Below are 22,391 nucleotides of genomic sequence, written 5' to 3' on the forward strand. Positions count from 1 at the left end.
GGTCATCTTAGCTGGTTGTCACATGAGAAGGCATCAACCCAAAGAAAATGTATCCTATCTTATTTTCCTCAAGTTTCCTTGAGATTGGGGTTCTCAAATCATTTTAATTGTGGCATATATTTTCATTAAAATATTGTTGAGAAAATCAAAGGGAAATGAGTGTGTGTGCATAGCATCATATAAATCCTTAATATTTTCCATAATTGGTTGAATTTTCATCAGGATTTTTCTAGCATCTGTTCAAAGGAAGTATAATCAAGATGCAAGTTATCGAATATATTCTTGAGGGAAAAAAAATGTTCACATGTGGATAAGTGACTCATGCCGATCAAAGGCTCTTCAGCCACAGGGCTCCACATCTGTAGGAGTATAGGTATCATGTCTCCAGTCACTAATGTGATGTTGTCCCTTTGTTCTAGCATCCATCGCATCCACCTGCAACGACCCGGGTATGCCTCAAAACGGTACCCGCTACGGGGACAGCAGAGAACCTGGGGACACCATCACCTTCCAGTGTGACCCTGGGTACCAGCTCCAAGGGCAAGCTAAAATCACCTGTGTGCAGCTGAATAACCGATTCTTTTGGCAACCAGACCCTCCTACATGCATAGGTATTGTGCAATGGAATATAGCAGTTTTAAATTGGGGAAGGAGTGCATGTTATCATTAAAATTGCTCTATAAAATGTATTATTCTTCAGAAGTATTTCTCAAGAGTTTCTTGCATACCCTCAGGTTTTCTGAGATTACATTGAAATTTTATTATAAACCTTTAAACTTTATTTTATTAGGTGAAATAAAGAAAGTAGTTTACTTAATGTACAGTAATTGACATTTACCTAAAATTTCCTATCCTTAACAAATCTTATAAAAATATAGATCAATCAAGTTACTGTAATTTAACATTTTGGGTGGCTGAAAATTCATAACCCTACCATTGTTGTTCTCATTTTTAATATAGAAATGTGCCCTTGCAAAGGCTACTCAATAAAGAATATGTTCTCTTTTTAGATAATTTTTCTGTAATAGCAGTACATTTTTAATAGAATCCTAAAACCTAGAAATTATACTGCTTATGTCAATATACAGATAAAAGGAAAGACTTCTTTCTGAAATTTACTAGAATTTTGCAGTTTGACCTTATTAAGAAGAAAACAATCGGTATTGCAGACCTTAGTCTGAACAACCAACATCCAAGATATCTGCTTGTGCATGCTCAGTCACTCAGTCGTGTCTAACTCTTTGTGACCCCATGGACTGTAGCCTGCCAGGCTCCCCTGTCCCTGGGGTTCTCCAGGCAAGAATACTGGAGTGGGTTGCCTTTCCCTCCTCCAGGGGATCTTCCCTATCCAGAGATCGAACCTGTGTCTCCTGCATTAGCAGGCAGATTCTTTACCACTGAGCCACCTGGGAAGTCCCCTATTCTATTACAAATATGGTTTTAAGGAAAGACACATTTTTTTTATAAAAAGTTATTCATTCAATTAAATTGTCCATTCAATTAAATATTTTGCCATAAATACCTATTTATGGTAGCCCATCTTAATTTTTTAAAACCTTTATTATTTTAATGAACAGTCACAGGGTAATTCGTACTTCCTTATAATCTGTTTAAAAATATAAAATTGAATTAATCTGCAAAGAGAGGAAGTGATAATGAAGTCATATACTCATAGTTAATGGCCCATTTTGCATCGGATGACCTTGAGGGAATTTTGTGACTTAAAATGATTTCTATTGTCATAATGCACAGCAGTGAAAAAATTCTCAGTGGTCCCATGTTGCTATAATGTGCAACTCTTAACTTATTACAGAGTGCTTGCAGGAATCTGGAAATAGATGAGATCGACAGCTCTGCTTATTAGCACATGGAGGCCTGTCAGAGAGCTACCATGCTTGTGTAATGTTCTGCACCGTATTTACATTTCATGACTTTCATGAGTACTGTCATACATTTCATCTCAAGCTGAGTCATCAGGAGATACGCCCGATTTCTTCGTGTTCCTTTTTTAAAGTGGAGTAATTACCTATAAATGCAACCAACATGTTAAGCAATTGGTCTGTTTTTAAATCAGGAAAGGCACTTTTTCCCTCAATTTGCATGAGTTTAAGCTTATGGACCTGAGAAGGCAATGGCAACCCACTCCAGTACTCTTGCCTGGAAAATCCCATGGATGGAGGAGCCTGGTAGGCTGCAGTCCATGGGGTTGCTGAGAGTTGGACATGACTGAGCGACTTCACTTTCACTTTTCACTTTCATGCATTGGAGAAGGAAATGGCAACCTACTCCAGTGTTCTTGCCTGGAGAATCCCAGGGACGGGGGAGCCTGGTGGGCTTACGTCTATGGGGTCGCACAGAGTCGGACACAACTGAAGCGACTTAGCAGCAGCAGTAGCAGCAAGCTTATGGACGAGTATATAAAGAAGCAATATGATTACCAGTTAATCTCTTGAAGATAATTTCTTGGTTTACATTCATTTGAACAATTCATTATAAAATTTGACCACCTTCCCAACTATTCTATGGTCTTTTTTGAGTTTGCCTTAGTTATCTAACTTTGGTCAGTGACTAGGTAAGCGGGTTCTCAGCAATGAAAACAGATAACACTTCATCTTTCTTGAGTATCAGCTCCATGGATAAGCTAACATCACTCCCAGGCAATAGAATATCAATTATATTGGCAACAAAAACCACCCAGACACATAGATATTATGTAACACAAAAATGGAAAGCACATATTTGGGAATAAATGAGTATCTTTTCATCCCATTGTGAACATCTTTCCCTCAGAAAAGTGATTATGCTTTTGTAAGATAGTGGTCCACCTTAGTGGTGGTCATGGTTTGGTGCTCATCTAAATTCTGTTCTGCTGATATGAGACATTTTTTACTTTTTTTTTTTTTTTGCTTCTTCCTCATGTTTTTGTGTAAGTTTTATAAGCTACAGTTAAGAAAAAAGATGAAAAAACACTGTCACCTTTTTACCTAAGGACAACTGCTATTTATGTAAACATGCATATGTATCATAGTTATTTTATGTATATACAACCTATTTTTAAAATATTTTAAATGATAGCACCCTGAATGATTATTTTGTAAACTATGCTTTTTATTTACCAGTACAGGATGAGTATCTTTTACTGTCCTTACTTATTTTTTTACTAATTAACATTTCTGCCTACAGAGTTGCTCTCTGGATCAATAATGACCAATATTGATCCCACTAATCCCTCCTCAGTGCAGAGTTAGGTGTTTCAGCCTTTTCCCTCTCACAGAAATTACTGAAATGAACACCACTGCAGAACACATCCATGATTTTTATGAATGACATATTTCTACAAACTTATCTATTTCTAGAGTTTTCAAAACTTTTCCAAAAAGATTGCCCAGTTTAATCATCATCTCTTTGCGACCCCATGGACACCAGGCTCCTCTGTCCATAGGATTTTCTAGGCAAGAGTACTGGAGTGGGTTGCCATTTCCTTCTCCATAATCATCATCAGCCATTGTATTATTGTTTATTTTCCCCAACTCAGGAAAAAAAACGCTATATATGGTATTTGTTAATCTCATAATATGAGCAGGACATGAAGAGTCCTTGGTGATTCAATTGGCATATTAAATTAGCAGTGAGATTGAACTGTTTTTAATTTCATAGTCTCATTGGGCACTTGAATTTGCTCTTTCCTATTGACAGGCTAGCATTTTTCCATTTTATTCTTAGTGTATTTTTCCCTCCTATTTGCTGTTCTCTCTCTCGCATGCTTTCATAAAATCTCTCAGCCACTCCCCTGTTTGTATGTTACTCCTGTGTTCACCAGCATTGACTGCTCACCCTTCCTATGGTTTGCTTGGATGCCACACTCTTTTCATTTCACAAAGGACTCCCATGATGGAGGCACCCCTGGAACTGGGACTTTCTACTGAGACTTAAAAGACCAATTCTCCAGACCACAGGATTCTCACTACCTCCTGATTCTGAATCAAATGTCTCTCAACCATCTCCACGGTTTCAGATTTCTTAAGTAGCCCACAATACCTTTTGTCCAAGTTCAAGTTCTAAAGAGCTCTGCAAAGCAAAAATGCATTCTAAGTTTGCAGACACTTAATTGGTGGCACCATCCTGCCCTGGTCTACAGGGTAAACTATTTTGAGACTGTTTATCCCATTTAGTGGTGTGAATATTGAAATGTTTTGGTGCAGAAGTAGCGATGTGTCTAGTTAAAGAACGCTGCTGCACACTTCAGTGGATGAACTCGTTATCCCGTGTGTCGGGAGGAGTGACCCTGAGGGTTTCGAAAGAGGGCCTGTTGGTTGATATGGGTTTGAGGATCTATCTCTATGTCCATTCCCCCCGGAGAATTTCTAGAGTGTCTGAATTGCATTTGATACTGAATCTAATCCTACCCGAAATATTGTGCAAGCTTGCTAATGAAAACCTGATGAGACTAAAATGGAGAGTCCCCCATCAGAATAGAGAACAAACCCAGCAAGATAGTCCTGCTTAATTCCACACCAAGGCTTTAAATAACCTCATTTGAAAATGCCCCCTGGGACCGGTGGGAATAAGACAGGATCTTCCCTTTGTTTCTTATAAATTAATATTTGGGTCTCATCCTGAACTCTTCCTGCTGGTGGCACCCTTTTACGCGGTGCCCTGAATCTGCCAAGTTTGTTCTTTTCAAGCCTGGATGGAGCAGCATTGCCTTAGACCCTCAGGTGCCTCCCTCCCCACCTCAGCACCACCTCTTCTTTTGTTCAGGCTCTGGTGCCCCACGCTGTCCGCGTCCACTTGATTCCGGGGAGGTGGCGTCTTGTCCTGCGGGAGCCACTCTGTGGTTGCTGTTAGGTCACTAAATCCTGTCTGATTCTTCGCACTTAGCTGATTGTTTCCACACCATTTATTAAAATAAAACTTCATGCTAGGGGAAATGTGGTTGAAATCATTTTTGAGAAAATTATATCAAATTGCTCTTGAGAGTACATCTATAAGAATTTATTATAAATATTTCCTGTGATATTATTCAGAGTTTGCCTTTGATGAAACTGAAGTTATAACAAAATATCTTGGGATTCATTAGATTTTGTCTTATGGAAAGTTAAGTTTTCAGGATGTTAATGGGTATTTGAAGACACATTCATCTCAGAAGATTACGAAGTGTACATCTTCATCTTATTTTCACAAAAAGTCCCTGTCTGTTTGTGTGGGGATTATCAGTAATTAGCATATTCCCTTCTCTACTTGTTTTTTCCCCTGAATATGTATATAATCAATGAAGTGAAATAAGGTATACAGTTTAGAGGGAACAGTACAATTTAATCAGGGTGATTTTTTTTTAGAACAACTCAGTGACAATTCACAGTATTCACTATGAAAACCTTTAACCTAGTATTTTAACACATCTATCTAAAATTAGTGTGTGTGTCAATTTTGCAGTGTTTTAATAACTTCCACAGCATAGAAGCTTTAACAGAAGTCTTATCTACTAAATGTAAATAGCCCCCAGATTTTCAGGCTCAAGAATGAAGACCGTGTTGCCTGTTGGCAATGATCAACCACATAATCGTTGACTTATATAAACACTTGTGATTAAATCTAAAATGCTTCTTCCTGATAATAACATACTAAGCACTGTGACAAAATGATATATTATGGGTTTTAACTTTCTGCCAAGCCTCCTCTTGATCATGTGTCGCTAGATATCACCTAAATCTTACTTGTTAGTTTTGTCGTTTTGAAATCTGGGCACAGTACCCCAAGCCCTGCATATAGCAGAGGACTGTGAGAAATCTGTGAAATAACAAATCTTCATGTATTCAGCATATATTTCCTGCATACCTATTATGATCAAAAACTCCTAGGCTTAGGATTACAAAAGTGAACAGGAGGTGAATGATCAATTATACCATCTGAAGCAAACTTCCGAGAGTAAGTGAGCAATGACTTCTTTGTAAACCACAAGAAATGACCAAAGAATTGACATGGCCATAAACTGATATCAATGGGGATATTTTACCCTCTCCAAGTTTCTTTTTTTTTTTTCTTCTATTTATAGTGTACTTGACAGAAGTGTGGGGGATTCAGGTAACCTATCCAGTTTAATTGGGTAAAGTTTGAATGTATAGGATGTACATTTCATTTGCCAGCATTGATAATCCTCCTTAAAAATGAAGTGGGATGGTATATAAAATTTGGTAATGATCATATTAAAAATGTGCAGACCTCCTGGGTCAGTTTAATAATGCTGCGTGCAACCTCTGACAAGCTCCCACTGACCATGTCCTTCTCTCCCTGCGGCAGCGGCATGCGGAGGGAACCTGACTGGGCCCGCGGGGGTCATCCTGTCCCCCAACTACCCACAGCCCTACCCGCCTGGGAAGGAGTGCGACTGGAGAGTGAGGGTGAACCCGGACTTTGTCATTGCCCTGATATTCAAAAGGTACCGTGTTTTGTGGACTCCCTCCTTGTAGCAGGACTTCAAATGTCACACCTGGAGATGAATGCACTCATCCTTTCAGAGGGCCTTCAATTTCACATCTAGTGAAGCCCGAGGTCTTGTATCTAAAAGGGATAGCATCCGGCTGCAGGATGACAAACCTGGAAATCAGTTGTTTTGCTTTTCAATATTCTACTTGAATTAGGATACACATGACGTGGCAGGAATTACTTCTAAATACTATCTTGCACACATTTTGCAATGTATTCCACATGAGAGGGCTTAATTTACAGAGTATTCAAGAAAATAAAGGAGTGATTTAGATATACTTGCGGCTTCCCAGGTGGCTCAGTGGTAAAGAGTCCCCCTGCCAGTGCAAAAGAGGAGGGTTTAATCTCTGGGTCAGGAAGAAGTCCTGGAGGAGGAAATAGCCCATTCCAGGATTCTTGCCTGAAAAATCCCATGGACAAAAGGAGCCTGGTGGGCTATAGTCCACGGGGTCACAAAGAGTCAGACACAACTGAGCGACTGACACATGGATATACTTGGTGTAATTTCTCATCAGTGTCTGACATTTCCCTTAGTGCATGGGTACTAATCCATTTCCAAGTGCATCCTGTCTGACATCCCCAAGGTGGTGTTGTTATTAATAATCATTCAAATACTCAAGACTTGCTAGAACTCTGAAAACACAAATTCCCCACATTTCAATGCTGTAAAGTTTCAATTAATATACATTAGTCCTTTTTAAAAAATGTTAACTTCTTTCTGCTAAATTAAATGGTAAAAGTTCAAATCATAATATGATTATATTACAAGTTAAATTCTACAGAACTATCACATTATTAATATCTGGCATACAATAATCGCATCTTTCCAAATCCCAAGGTATTTTCCAAGTTTACATTTTGACTTTTGAACTAAATAAGGTGATAAAAGAAAAGTGGTTCTATATGCTATCCTATTGGTCTCAGCTCTCCAAGGCAGAGTGGTCTAATCGTATTTATTTATCTGTCAATTGAACACTTTTCTCTCATTGAGATGTTTATATCAGTATTCCAGGGCTGGCTGTGCTCATCTTCCTCCGCTTTCTCCTCTTGATGAGATCTGACTCAGGGTAATTTTAAACCTCTGTGACTCTGAATTTTAAGTAGTTTGATAAGCCATCACTTCCTGAGTTTACTCAAGCTGCTATAAATTTACCAAATGATGAGTACTTTATTATGCCACTTGGCTATTACACAAAGGCTGTGAACATTTGCTAGGTTATGTTTTTGAGTATCCTTATGATTTTTGTTAATGCTAAATTCTGATGGAGCCTTTCTCAGAACCAGGAGACACCTCTGCTGCCAGGGGATTAAAAGTAAATTCACAATTAAAAGCCTTTTAGAGGGCACAAAACCTTTTTTGTAGGCGTTTCCTGCCTCGGGTCATGGAGAGTGACTCATTATCAAGTTTCCCACAGCACAAGTCATCTGATAATATATAAGGCAGTTTTATATTATGCAAGTAGTTTTTCACTTAATGTTGTGCACCTCCCTGGAAGAAGGTTGACCTAGAAAATCTCCAAGTTTTCTTCTGATTCTAAGAGTTTGGAATCCTTTGCTGGCTGGGTGTCACAGACACTTGCACGTTTGGGACATCTTCTAAGAAATGGACAGCTTGTGTGTGCTAGGGTGGGACATTTTTCTAGGACCTCAGCTCCTAGATTTACTGAGTAGACAGAGGGAGGAAGCCAGGGTACCACCTGGGGGCAGAGATGCTCAAGGATCCTGGCAAAGAGGCTGCTATTGGCACAGGCTGCCCAGGACACGCTTTTAAAGAATGAGACTGCAGTCAGCTGGGGGTTGGGGGGAGCCTGGCAGAGACAGAAACAAAGGGGACAGAGAATGACAGGGCCTGGAGCACATACATGCGAGCTTCAAGGCTCATCCTGTACTCAGGAGTCTTTGGGGAGGAATCTTTTATCAAAACTTCTGTAGACTTAGGGGTTGATGCCACTCACATATTGGAACCCAAATTGAATTTGATTAAAAGCATAGCCAAAGTTAGGTCTACCTATTCTTGGGGTGTGTAGATCCATGCATCTGGTGTAGATAGATATAAGACAGGATTTAACCAAAGGCACCATCACTATTTATAGGAATCACTCCAAACCTCAGTGCATACGTGATGGGGCATCCAAAGCAGAGGCCAGTTAGAATGTGCTTGTTTGTGCCCGATCGAATTTCCATCATTCAGAATAATCTATCATAATAATTAGTTCTGCCAGTTATAGGGGTGTCACATGACCAGAATCTAAAAACATCCTTGTAAACTATTCTAACTGAAATTGTTACTACCATCAAATTCTGTTTCGTTGCTGCAATTCCTTTTGGCCTCTTTATTCACTCTGCAGTCATTCCAATCTTTTACTTCCTCTTTGTTTCCTACTTCAGGGAACTTATCAGATAAACAGGCTCTGAAACCTTTAACAAACTCCTTGAGTAAATGTGCTCACGTGGGAGCAGGGGCACCTTGACAGGGAGTAGGGCAGAGAAGTGGCGATGCAGGTATCACACTCATGTGGGGTCCATGGCTGTCCCCCTATGTTGCACCCCTCAGAACCCAGGGGCAGCTTTGGGAGGGACCTAGGGTTCATGCTTTATCACTTGAATCTCCAGATGAATTTGAGCCACTTAAACAACAGCACGTGTTTGTGATAATATCTAAAAATGCCTGACTCTCTCCATCCTTGTATATCCAAATATGCCACCAAAGGAAAGGGAACAGAGTGGAAGCTGCCTGGACTGGTCCACGTTAAAGACCCTGAAGTATCTGACTTAGACATGCAGGGACAGAGGAGGGCCAGGCAAAATGGGCTACAGCAGTGCTCTGTCTGGTGTATTTGCTATTCTGACCCCACTCTTAGGTGCCTGAACCAAGCTCAGTCTTTTACTTGAGTACACGTATGTTTCAAGTTCCCAGATTATTGTCATCCTTATTGCTGTACATGGCAGAGACATTTAAAACCGTATCCTACTTGAGAGCTTTGGACTTTAATTGTCAGACACTGGAAATTATTAGGGTGTTCACAGTACGAGAGAGACAGAAATACAGAGAGTGGGAAGGGGAGAGAAGAAGAAGGAGGGAGAAGGGAGAGAAAATTGGAACATCCAGTCATGGTGAAATAACGTGAGGTTTGACTTCCACACTTTGTAAGGACTGCAAATACTGGCCAAATTACCTAAGCAAGCAGAGGCAATTACAATTTTAAAAGTAAAGAACCAAAAATATTTTTGAACTTTAAGAATCATCAGCAACACCAAGGATTAACAGCAGGCAGACTCTTTACCATCTGAGCCACCAGGGAAGCCCAAACACCAAGGATATATATTATTAAACTAAAAATATTTTCACATAAAAATCAAATATCAGTGGAAATACATCACTTCTGAACCCCCTTCCTTTAAACTGCATTCATTAGAAATATCACAGTTACAGGAAAGAGACACTGTATCTATGTTGCAAGGACTCATTTTCCTTTATGTATCTTCAACATCATACTGTATTGAAGATAATGGTTATTATGTAAAATACTATTTGTAATAACTGGTGTCTGTTGTATTTATTGCCATTTTGATTATTATTGCATTTAGCTTTTGGATCGTCCTGCTTTTTACAAGTTAAAATACAAAGGCAAATACAATCACTGTGTGCTCTCAGAGACTTGATAGTTGGGAAGGAGAGAGACACACAGGAGTTACAAAAACTCATCAATGTTCTTTCCTTTCAGTTTCAACATGGAGCCCAGCTATGATTTCCTGCACATCTATGAAGGAGAGGACTCCAATAGCCCTCTCATTGGAAGTTTCCAGGGCTCTCAAGCCCCAGAAAGAATTGAGAGCAGCGGAAATAGTCTTTTTCTGGCATTTCGAAGCGATGCTTCTGTGGGCTTGTCGGGGTTTGCCATTGAATTTAAAGGTACTGTGATCAGCTTAACTGGCAAGCAAAGTAATTTGTATCAGAATTGCTTTCATTGTAAACATTTATTTATAAAGTCTTGCCTCTCTCTTTAATGCATAAAATTCTGACATCTTTCTCACCTGTCTGGGGAAGAGGTTCCAGTCTCTCCAGAGGAGAAGAAATTTCCAACATGCATTTTTACCTTAGCCAAAAGAAAAGAAAGTAGGGGAGGAAGTTTTGTTTTAGTTTTTTCTCCAGATTCATGCCATTTAAAGATAAATTATGATTGGCGCTGGTGCTAAAGAACCTGCCTGTCAATCCAGGAGACATAAGAGATGAAGGGTTCAATCCCTGGGTCAGGAAGATCCCCTGGAAGAGGAAATGACAACCCACTCCAGTATTCTTGCCTGGAGAATCCCATGGGCAGAGGAGCCTGGGGGTGGCGGCTACAATCCATGGGGTCTCAAAGAATCAGACACAACTTAAGTGACTTAGCACATGCAGTGAATAATTGAAGTAATTAAGAACTATTTTAAGATTATTTTACTATCTTGTTTCTCTAGGATGACTCAATATAAGTATATCAACCAGCTTAGTTTTATCTCAGTATTTTTCAAAATGTAAAATATTGATTGCCCTTTCCCTGTCCTTACACCCATGGTGTTGGTTTGATGGGGAGTAAGTACTGAACCCAGGGCTTTCCAGGTGGCCCTAGTGGTAAAGAATCCTACCTGCCAGTGCAGGAAACAAAAGGAACACGGGTTTGATCCCTGGGTCGGGAAAATACCTGGAGGAGGAAATGGTAACCCACTCCGGTATTCTTGCCTGGAGAATTCCATGGACAGAGGAGCCTGGTGGGCTACAGTCCATGGAGTTGCAAAGTCAGACACGACTGAGTGACTGAGCACACACGGACACACGCACACACAAGCACTGATTCTGCTCACATCTTTCTTCTTTGGTCACATGATGAGTGTTGCCCCCTTCTCTGGGGTCTACCACCCACTGTCACCAGCATCCAGAGAATACACACAGAAAACTCACAAGTAAAAACCACCCCAACCTAAGCATTTTGCCCCTGGGGTAATGAAAATAAATATATATTTTTTTCAAATCTATTTCTCATGTTAACAAGGAAAACACGGGGCACCTTACAAAGAATTAGACAAAAGGACTTACCAACATATTAATTGACAGTAGTGAGGGCTTTATAAAAAGAATGAATATGTATATGTATGCATATGTTTGTTTACACGTCTGAATTAGTTATTCGTTACCAGAATTGTAAAATAAAACTTAGACTGTTTCAACTCTTGTTAACCTTTTAATGAACTTGCATTTATTTATATGATTTTTAAGGAGAAAATTAATCTACTTCTTCTAAAACATCTACAAAGTTACCGATCTTTATTCAGTTTATAATTTTATCACTTGAAAATGGAATCTTTATTGTGCCCATTTTTTACATGAAATATTCCCTTGGTATCTCTAATTTTCTTGAAGAGACCTCTAGTCTTTCCCATTCTGTTGTTTTCCTCTATTTCTTTGCACTGATCACTGAGGAAGGCTTTCTTATCTCTCCTTGCTATTCTTTGGAACTCTGCATTCAAATGGGTATATCTTTCCTTTTCTCTTTTGCTTTTTGCTTCTCTTCTTTTCACAGGCTATTTGTAAGGCCTCCTCAGACAGCCATATTGCTTTTTTGCATTTCTTTTCTATGGGAATGGTCTTGATCCCTGTCTCCTGTACAATGTCATGAACCTCCATTCATACTTCATTAGGCACTCTGTCTGTCAGATCTAGTCCCTTAAATATATTTCTCAAATCCACTGTATAATCATAAGGGATTTGATTTAGGTCATACCTTAATGGTCTAGTGGCTTTCCCTACTTTCTTCAATTTAAGTCTGAATTTGGCAATGAGGGGTTCATGATCTGAGCCACAGTCAGCTCCCGGTCTTGTTTTTGCTGACTGTATAGAGCTTCTCCATCTTTGGCTGCAAAGAATATAATCAATCTGATTTCAGTGTTGACCATCTGGTGATGACCATGTGTAGAGTCTTCTCTTGTGTTGTTGGAAGAGGGTGCTTGCTATGACCAGTGTGTTCTCTTGGCAAAACTCTATTAGCCTTTTCCCTGCTTCATTCTGTACTCCAAGGCCAAATTTGCCTGTTATTCCAGGTGTTTCTTGACTTCCTACTTTTGCATTCCAGTCCCCTATACTGAAAAGGACATCTTTTTTGGGTGTTAGATCTAAAAGGTCTTATAGGTCTTCATATAGGTTCAACTTCAGTTTCTTCAGTGTTACTGGTCGGAGCCTAGACTTGGGTTACTGTGATATTGGATGGTTTGCCTTGGAAACGAATAGAGATAATTCTGTCATTTTTGAGATTGCATCCAAGTGCCACATTTTGGAGTCTTTTGTTGACTAGGATGGCTATTCCATTTCCTCTAAGGGATTATTGCCCACAAGAGTAGATATAATGGTCATCTGAGCCAGATAATCCTGATGGTGTGATCACTCACCTAGAGACAGACATCCTGAAATGTGAAGTCAAGTGGGCCTTAGAAAGATCACTACAAACAAAGCTAGTGGAGGTGATGGAATTCCAGTTGAACTATTTGAAACCCTGAAAGATGATGCTGTGAAAGTGCTGCACTCGATATGCCAGCAAATTTGGAACACTCAGCAGTGGCCACAGGACTGGAAAAGGTCAGTTTTCATTCCAGTCCCAAGGAAAGGCAATGCCAAAGAATGCTCAAACTACCGCACAATTGCACTCATCTCACACGCTAGTAAAGTAATGCTCAAAATTCTCCAAGCCAGGCTTCAGCAATACGTGAACTGTGAACTTCCAGATGTTGAGGCTGGTTTTAGAAAAGGCAGAGGAATCAGAGATCAAATTGCCAACATCCGCTGGATCATGGAAAAAGCAAGAGAGTTCCAGAAAAACATCTATTTCTGCTTTATTGACTATGCCAAAACCTTTGACTGTGTGGATCACAATAAACTGTGGAAAATTCTGAAAGAGATGGGCGTACCAGACCACCTGACCTGCCTCTTGAGAAACCTATATGCAAGTCAGAAAGCAACAGTTAGAACTGGACATGGAACAACAGACTGGTTTCCAAATAGGGAAAGGAGTATGTCAAGGCTGTATATTGTCACCCTGTTTATTTAACTTATATGCAGAGTATATCATGAGAAATGCTGGGCTGCAAGAAGCACAAGCTGGAATCAAGATTGCCGGGAGGAATATCAATAACCTCAGATATGCAGATGACACCACCCTTATGGCAGAAAGTGAAGAGGAACTAAAAAGCCTCTTGATGAAAGTGAAAGAGGAGAGTGAAAAAGTTGGCTTAAAGCTCAACATGCAGAAAACTAAGATCATGGCTTCTGGTCCCATCACTTCATGGGAAATAGATGGGGAAACAGGAACAGTGTCAGACTTTATTTTTGGGGGCTCCAAAATCACTGCAGATGGTGACTTCAGCCATGAAATTAAAAGATGCTTCCTCCTTGGAAGGAAAGTTATGACCAACCTAGATAGCATATTGAATAGCAGAGACATTACTTTGCCAACAAAGGTCCATCTACTCAAGGCTATGGTTTTTCCAGTGGTCATGTATGGATGTGAGAGTTGGACTGTAAAGAAAGCTGAGTGCCGAAGAATTGATTCTTTTTAACTGTGGTGTTTCAGAACACTCTTGAGAGTCCCTTGGACTTCAAGGAGATCCAACCAGTCAATTCTAAAGGAGATATGTCCTGGGTGTTCTTTGGAAGGACTGATGCTAAAGCTGAAACGCCAGTACTTTGGCCACCTCATGCGAAGAGTTGACTCATTGGAAAAGACTCTGATGATGGGAGGGATTGGGGGCAGGAGGAGAAGCAGACAACAGAGGATGAGATGGCTGGATGGCGTCACTGACTCAATGGACATGAATTTGAATGAACTCCAGGAGTTGGTGATGGACAGGGAGGCCTGGTGTGCTGCAATTCATGGGGTCGCAAAGAGTCTGACATGACTGAGCAACTGAACTGGACTGAGCTGAGCTAAATTCACCCATTCCAGTCCATTTTAGTTCGCTGAGTCCTAAAATGTCAACGTTCGCGCTTGCCATCTCCCATTTGACCACTTCTAATTTGCCTTGATTCATGGACCTAACATTCCAAGTTCCTATGCAATATTGTTCTTTATAGCATTGGGCTTTACTTTTATCCCCAGTCACATTCACAACTGGGTGTTGTTTTTGCTTTGTCTGTGTCTCTTTATTCTTCCTGGAGTTATTTCTCCACTGATCTCCAGTAGCATATTGGGCACCTACTGACCTGGGGAGTTCATATTTCAGTGCCCTATCTTTTTGCCTTTTCATACTGTTCATGAGGCATGTGTTTGAGTAAATCCCAGAGTTGGTGATGAACAGGGAGGCCTGGCGTGCTGTAGTCCATGGGGTCACAAAGAGTTGTGCACTACTGAGCAACTGAGCTGAACTGAACTGAAGTGTAATCTAAAAAATAATATAAATTAATGTATAAGCAAAGCAGAAACAGCCTCACAGACATAGGAAACAAACTTGTGGTTACCAAATGGGAAAAGGAAGAGGGGAGAGACCAACTAGGGGTACAGGATTAACTAACTACTACTTCCCCGATGGCTCAGAGAGTAAAGAATCTGCCTGCAGTGCAGGAGACCTGGGTTCAATTCCTGGGTCGGGAAGATCCTCTGGAGAAGGAAATGGCAACCCACTACAGTATTCTTGCCTGGAAAATCCCATGGACAGAGGAGCCTGGCAGGCTATTGTACATGGGGTCACAAAGAGTTGGACATGACTGAGTGACTAATACACGCACATGTATAAAAGTAGATGAGCAGCAAAGACATTTTTTACAGCACAGGGAATTAGCCACTATTTGGTTGACGTTCAGCTGCTAAGTGGTACCTGACTCTGCAACCCCATGGGTTGCAGCAGAGCAGACTCCTCTGTCCTTCACTATCTGCAGGAGTTCGCTCAAACTCATGTCCGTTTAGTTGGGATGCCATCCAACCATCTCATCCTCTGTTGTTCACAGCACAGGAAATTGAAGCCATTATTTTGTAATAACTTAGGATGGAATACAATCTGCAAAAATAGTGAATCATCATACTGTTGGTACACCTGAAACTAATATAATATTGTAAATCAACTGTACTTCAAGGGAAAAAAAAAAAAGACTATGCATTTGTCATTGGTCAGGGAAGCAGAGAGCAGACACGGCGCTTGGACTTGACCCAAAGGAGCCTTGGGGCAGTCCTGCCAGTGTCCCCAGAGACCCCGCAGAGTCCATCGACATGGCTCTAGAGCAGGAGTTCTGGGAAGCGTCCTTAAGCAGAACTGACAGGAACTGTGTAATGAAGTCATCTCCTTAGAAATTGTGACAAATTATAAGCAGAAAAAGTACCGTGATTTATCACCAAACATCCTGAACTGACAACTGAGTAAATGGAACCAAAAGATTCGATGCAGTTCATTTGGAGAAATGAAGAAAAACTGGCCTCAGAGCTCTCCATTAGCAACATAGAGCAGAAAATGAGGGTGTGTTATTTAACTAAACATACCCTAAACCAACAGACATTTATAACAAAAAAATCATCAAAAAGGCTGACCAGGCATCAGAAATGCATTTTTTTCTCTGTTATTTTATAGGAGAAAAATGTATACCCTAGACCAGTGCTTGTATTTATTAGATGCTGGGTATGTTCTCCTGGAAGGAAGCGGATGGAAAGATTATTCTGGTGACCACAGTTTTGCTCATTTGTCCCTTATTTGATTAAAATAAATGATATGTGCTCTGTGGGATTTGAGGACGCTACAAAGAATTATTAGAATGTCCCCTGTTCCTTGAACAAATCAGTTTTTAATGAAGTGATTAGAGAGCGTGGGTCCCAACAGAGTTCACAGCTCTTGCTGCGAGACTCTAACCAGAGCAAACTAGAAGACCTAGAGGGGTTTCCAAAATGTATAGATATGATATATTATGTATGATAATTGAAATATTATGCATGGCATATGATATGTATGATGTATGATAATGTTCAATATGTTATGTATGCTAATATAGTACATATGGCATATGATGCATATTGTAATGTTTAATATCTGTGATAATATAGTACACATGATAATGAGGTATGATATGTGATAATTGTTATATTATCTATGATATATATGATTATATAGCACATGTGATACTCATAATATAATATTTATATATTTATGTTGTGCTTTTAACAAAAGTATGTAAATAATATATTCTAATAGTTGATTATAATAGATTGGGACAACATTGCCAAAGAGATCTCTGTTTGGCTGATGTTGATACAGAGACAATTAAAACTATACTGAGAAGTATTGAATAAATGCAGCCTAACAGGCCTCTTCTCTGTCCTGCAAAACTTCACAAAGTTTGTGCCTTTTCCCTCTTCTGCTGATGTAAACCATTCCTCAGATGATGCAAGATGTGGTTTTCAGAGATCATTTTGTCTTCACTCTTTCCCAGCTCCCCTGCCACAGTCTCCCAGGAGCATCCTCTAACACCACTGTGTGGATTTACTCACTCCAGTGAGTTTGCCAGGTGGCACAGTGATCAAGAACCCTCCTGCCAATGCACGAGATGCAAGAGAGGGAGTCTCTTTGATCCCTGAGTCAGGAAGATTCCCTGAAGAAGGAAATGGAAACCTACTCCATCGTTCTTGCCCAGAGAATTCCATGGACAGAGGAGCCTGGTGGGCTACAGTCCATGAGGTTGCAAGGAGTCAGACGTGACTGAACACACATACACAGTAGGCAGATACTCAGTGAGGGAAAAATGTTTAAAAGGGAACATAATCCATATTGATCACAACTCCCCATAAAGGTAAAATGAAAGCCTTGCATTTATACTCTCCAGAAATCCTTTATGTGTGTGCTTAGCCCTGGGGGATAGGTTGTCAAAAAAATGAAAAGAGCTGAAACATATTTATTTGATGCACTCAAGTTATCCTTGAGCCTATATTTGTATTATTAATGTTAACCCCATTCCACACACACACTCACTCATATTCATAACAAACAGCATTTTCTTAACTGTAACCCCCCCGCCCCCCAAAAAAGAAAAACATTTCAGTATAACATCTATATTGATCACCCGAAAAGCTGTAAAATTCCATTCCAGAGGTTTCTGATATTACAAGGGGCTTTGCTGATGGAGTGAACAAAGTTGAGAAGCACCAACAGAAAGCAATTCAAATGGTGGAATTATATGCAACAGAAGGAGATATAGATACATGATTTAGAGATATTTGGAAGGTCTGCAAAAATAGAACATTTACAATATTAAAGCTACCAAGACACAAGCTACAAGACTGTGTGAGAGAAAGAAGACAGCTTTGTACTTATATTTGAAAGAAGATAGGTTTTTAGCCTTAGAAGGAAAGCTATGACACACCTACCTAGAAAGTGTATTAAAAAGCAGAGACATCATTTTGCCGACAAAGGTTCATCTAGTCAGAGCTATGGTTTTTCCAACAGTCATGTATGGATGTGAGAGTTGGACCATAAAGCAGGCTGAGTGCTGAATGATTGATGTTTTGGAATCATGGTGCTGGAGAAGACTCTTGAGAGTCCCCTGGACAGCAAGGAGATCAAACCAGTCAATTCTAAAGGAAATCAACCCTGAATATTTGCTGAAAGGACTGATGCTGAAGCTGAAGCTCCAAAACTTTGGCCACCTGATGCAAAGAGCCAACTCATTGGAAAAAACCCTCATGCTGGGAAAGATTGAGGGCAAGAGGAAAAGGGGATGGCAAAGGATGAGATGGTTGAATGGCATCACCGACTCAATGGACAGGAATTTGAGCAAACTCTGGGAAATGGTGAAGGATAAGGAAACCTGAAATGCTGCAGTCCATGGGGTCACAAAGAGTCAGATACGACTGAGTGACTAAACAGCAAGGTTTTTAGCAAATGTGTCCTTTAGTGGTCCTATAACTGGACAGGACTTTGCAGGGAATTTTTTGTGAAAGTTATTTAGCCTATCTTGAGCTTCATATTCTCAAAATGTAAAACAGTGCCCAGATCATCCTCATGTCACAGAAGTGGGTGAACATTTGAATGAAACATGCAAGATATCCAGCTCATTGCCTGATACATGATCCACCCCCACTTCCTTGCAGCAGGTACTGCAATTAGAATGGAACTGTCTTGGGTAATTATTACATTTCAGGCACAGGGCCTGGCCCTTACGGATCAGGAAACATGTTTTCCAGCTAAGTTTGGCATCATTGATTCAGTGAGGGTAGTACAAGATCAGAACTTCCTTCCTTGATCATCTTCCCAGCATAAAAAAAAAATCACCCTTAACTCACATGAATTAAGCCAGCCTCCTTTTGAGAAGCCAATTCTCCCATCTCTTCCTAAAATGTGGTGTGATTTCATTTTACTATGAATAAAGTATAAAGTCAGAAAAGTATAAAGTATAAAGTCAGGAAATCAATCACAACAGGAATTCTGCAGTTTGTTGTCATTTGAAAAATGAGAAATGTAATTTTATCAAAGGAGTTTTTTTTCTGTTTTTCTATGATAATCATTGACTTGAACATTAACAACTTGGTCATGAGTCAATCAATTTTTTTTTAGCATTTTTCCTTTGCTGGACACTTAAAGAAATAAAACTCCCTGCTCTCATGGAGTTTGCATTCATTTCTCCCACAGAGAAACCACGGGAAGCCTGTTTTGACCCTGGAAACATAATGAATGGGACGAGGATCGGGACCGACTTCAAGCTCGGCTCAACTGTCACGTACCAGTGTGACTCTGGCTACAAGATCGCGGACCCGTCTTCCATCACATGTGTGATTGGAGTGGACGGAAAGCCCGCGTGGAACCGGGTCTTGCCCTCCTGCAATGGTACGTACCGACGTGTGGGGCCAGAGCTGCCTTCAGGGATAGCTTCCCTCTGGAACTCGGACCCTCATTTGGGAGAGGGTCTGCACATCAGTCCTCTACGCCTATCAGTGGGGTGACCCCACAGAGCAACGTGGGATAAGGATTTGGACTTCCTTGACTGTTTAATTTAATTTATCAGGTTTCTGGGAGGAGAGTATTTTTCTTTCACTTAGATAGTTGGGCATTTCTAACTGTGAAAACTGTGCACTGTATTAAATTCAAACATACTTTGAACTTATGAAGGATGACAATAAATTCTCTAGCCACAGACTCAATGAAAAAAAAAAGAGGTCACATTTAGGCAATAGATAAATAATCTAATGTAAATTAGAGGTTTTTTCCATATCTGAAGACCCATCAAGCACAGTTTCTGGTAACTAGTCATCATATCTATGTGCATAAAACATCAAAGAATGATTTTCTTTATTTATTTAAATTTAAATAAAACTTAAGAATTCCAAATCATTAAGCAGAAATGACCTCTCCCATATTTTATTTTGGATATCTCATGAAGAACAGTGCATTTGTGCTGAGTTAATGTCTGTGAATTACTCAGATCACCAATTAAGCTAAGTGAATGTTGCTATATTTTAAACATCTTCATAGTTTGTATATTAAAGGACATATTTTGGACTAGTTTGTTTTAAAGGCATGACATAATTTTTCTTTCTATTGCCTACAGTTCTTTTTCATTGAGGTTTCCTACTGAGTTAGAACAGAAATGGAAACACCCTCAAGTCCCTTGCATGGGTCAAAATGGCTTCTGTTTATGTTGGTTTTGGTTTACATATATTCCAATTAACCAAATGGATGAGTTAGTTTCTTGTTACCATCTGCAGTGAATGCTGTTGCATGTCCTTATTCATTTAGGAAAAGGTTTGTTTAATACATTAATTACCAAAGAGCAAGAGCATATTTATTTTCCTATTATTATCACAATAATATAAAAGAATTTCTAGCATAAGTAAAGCAATTCCTATTTCTCAGATTAACACAGTAACATAGACAGAATAATTATTGCTAATTAAACAAGAATTCTCTATCTATTTTTATCAATTATACCAATGTTTGGTTGCTTTGAAGTATATCATGCAGTTTTGGTGCTTATCTTCAAATCTGGGGAAGAATGTATAAGCACAGTGCAATTTATCAAGGTAGCAGAGGACCTAAAATGCCACGTCTGTTTTCTTTCATTTCATCCTTTTTAGTTTTCATTGTTTCCTATTATCATAAAGTAATATTCTTTCATCCTATTTGTGAACAAATAAATCTTTGGAGAAATACTGGAAGACTCCTTCTATCAGTTTAGATGTATCACTTAATTTTTTAAGAAATCAGCCATACAAATTCAACCATGTTATTTCTGAAATATATATATATATATATACACACAAATATTTATAAATAAATATATATTTAAATATATGTTATAAATATAATAAATATTTAAATATATATATATATATATATTTCAGACGGGTGGGCTGCAGTCCACAGGGTCTCAAAAAGTCAATATAACTGAGCAACTAAGCACAATAGTTACACTTGAACAAATATATCAGAAGATATGATTCCTAATTGATAAGATTTCTGTGTGATCATTTGGTCATCCAAATATTAGCCCAGTAAAGATTTATTTCCACTTATCATTTATGCTTGTTGTTTAAAACTCAAAATAGTTTAATTTTTTCTTACAGAAAATGGATATTTGTAAAAAGATCTGCTTGAATTTTATATGTCTAAAATAAAATAAATTTCTGTCCTTCATTTGTACTTATCTTTAAAAATTTGAACTGAGTGCTTAAGAAAATTTATATGTGTATGTATAAATATACATGTATACATATATGTGTGTATTTTGGAAATAATGTGGTGGAATTTGTATGGTTGATTTTTTAAAAATTAAGTGATCCATTTCAACTGGTAGGAGTCTTCCAGCGTTTCATTGAAAACCTTGAGCTTTGAAGTTTAGCATAGAGAATTTCCTCCATCTAAAAGTGAAAACACTTTTTTTTTTTTTTCTATTTAGGATTGTTAAAAAAAGAAGTCATGGCAATTGTTTGAGTGATAAAATTGCTCTGAGTTAAGACATTAGCATGAAGGCTGCTCTTAGCTCAGTTAAGTGAAATCTCTAACAGTGTGAAGCTGTCAGGTGTCTAAGCTGTCCTCGTTGACTTTCCAGGGCTTGACTTCTCTTTCCAGGCGCACAGAGCAGGCCCTGGGATATCTGCGGTCATCAGTGAGGCGCTTTGACACCAGCATCAACATCTGAGGAGCTTTATTCATCCTGGCCATCCGTTAGGACTTAACAGTGTGCTAATCAAAAGATTAAGCACGTTATCTCTGATTTCTATCCTTTGTAATGCTTGAAAACTGTCACACTGAGAAGAAATAAGCTATAGAAATACAAACTTTCCCACAGACTGAAAATAATTATGAATGCAGATCACAGAAGGTGTACCCAGGATAAGGAGGCGGAGTCAGGCCACAGAGGGTACAGTTGGTGTCCTCAGTGTGTACATAGTATCCTAAACAGATGAGCAGACATGGACCTCTTTTTCAGTAAAAACAGGAGAAATTGAAGGATTCTGCAATTTAATCCAAAAACTGTGTCTTTCAAAACTGGAATTTAATTGGATGTCTACTTTAAGATGCTTAGCAATCGTATTTTGAATATCCAGGCTACAGTGTTTTTCTATTTTCTCAGCAAGTGCAATGCTGAGAGTAAATAAGATGTTCAGAGGGAAAATAAACACACAGTCTGTCTCTCACTGGGTTGTGCATGTAGCACCCCATCAGTGTACCTGCCTTAACTTCCTACTTTTGCGTTCCTTCAGCTTTCACTGGGACCTATAAGAAGAGACCCCAGATACACTAGTAACTATACCTGTCACTTTTGAGCTGAATCTATGATGAAAAGATAGCAAAGACTAAAAAGTGATTATTTTTCTTTTAGTCTCATAGTAATTAGACAATTAGAAAATGGAAATAATCTTTGTATCACTTAAGTTAATATGGTGTTTGAGATCAATTGGAAAATTCTA

General features: G+C 39.2%; 1 protein-coding gene across 3 annotated transcripts in view; it reads left to right on the forward strand.

Annotated features, from left to right (window-relative positions):
• The window catches only part of CSMD1 (CUB and Sushi multiple domains 1), a 2,066,326-nt gene that overhangs the window by 1,800,146 nt on the left and 243,789 nt on the right, over nucleotides 1-22,391 (forward strand). For all 3 annotated transcript variants that reach the window (XM_025272930.3, XM_044938991.2, XM_044938996.2), the window contains 4 exons: nucleotides 420-611; nucleotides 6,301-6,439; nucleotides 10,212-10,399; nucleotides 19,114-19,308. In XM_025272930.3, the coding sequence (XP_025128715.3) occupies nucleotides 420-611; nucleotides 6,301-6,439; nucleotides 10,212-10,399; nucleotides 19,114-19,308 (714 nt within the window). The remainder of the gene's footprint in view (nucleotides 1-419; nucleotides 612-6,300; nucleotides 6,440-10,211; nucleotides 10,400-19,113; nucleotides 19,309-22,391) is intronic.

Source organism: Bubalus bubalis, chromosome 1 (assembly GCF_019923935.1).
Source record: "Bubalus bubalis isolate 160015118507 breed Murrah chromosome 1, NDDB_SH_1, whole genome shotgun sequence".
In the NCBI taxonomy this organism is placed as follows: domain Eukaryota; kingdom Metazoa; phylum Chordata; class Mammalia; order Artiodactyla; family Bovidae; genus Bubalus; species Bubalus bubalis.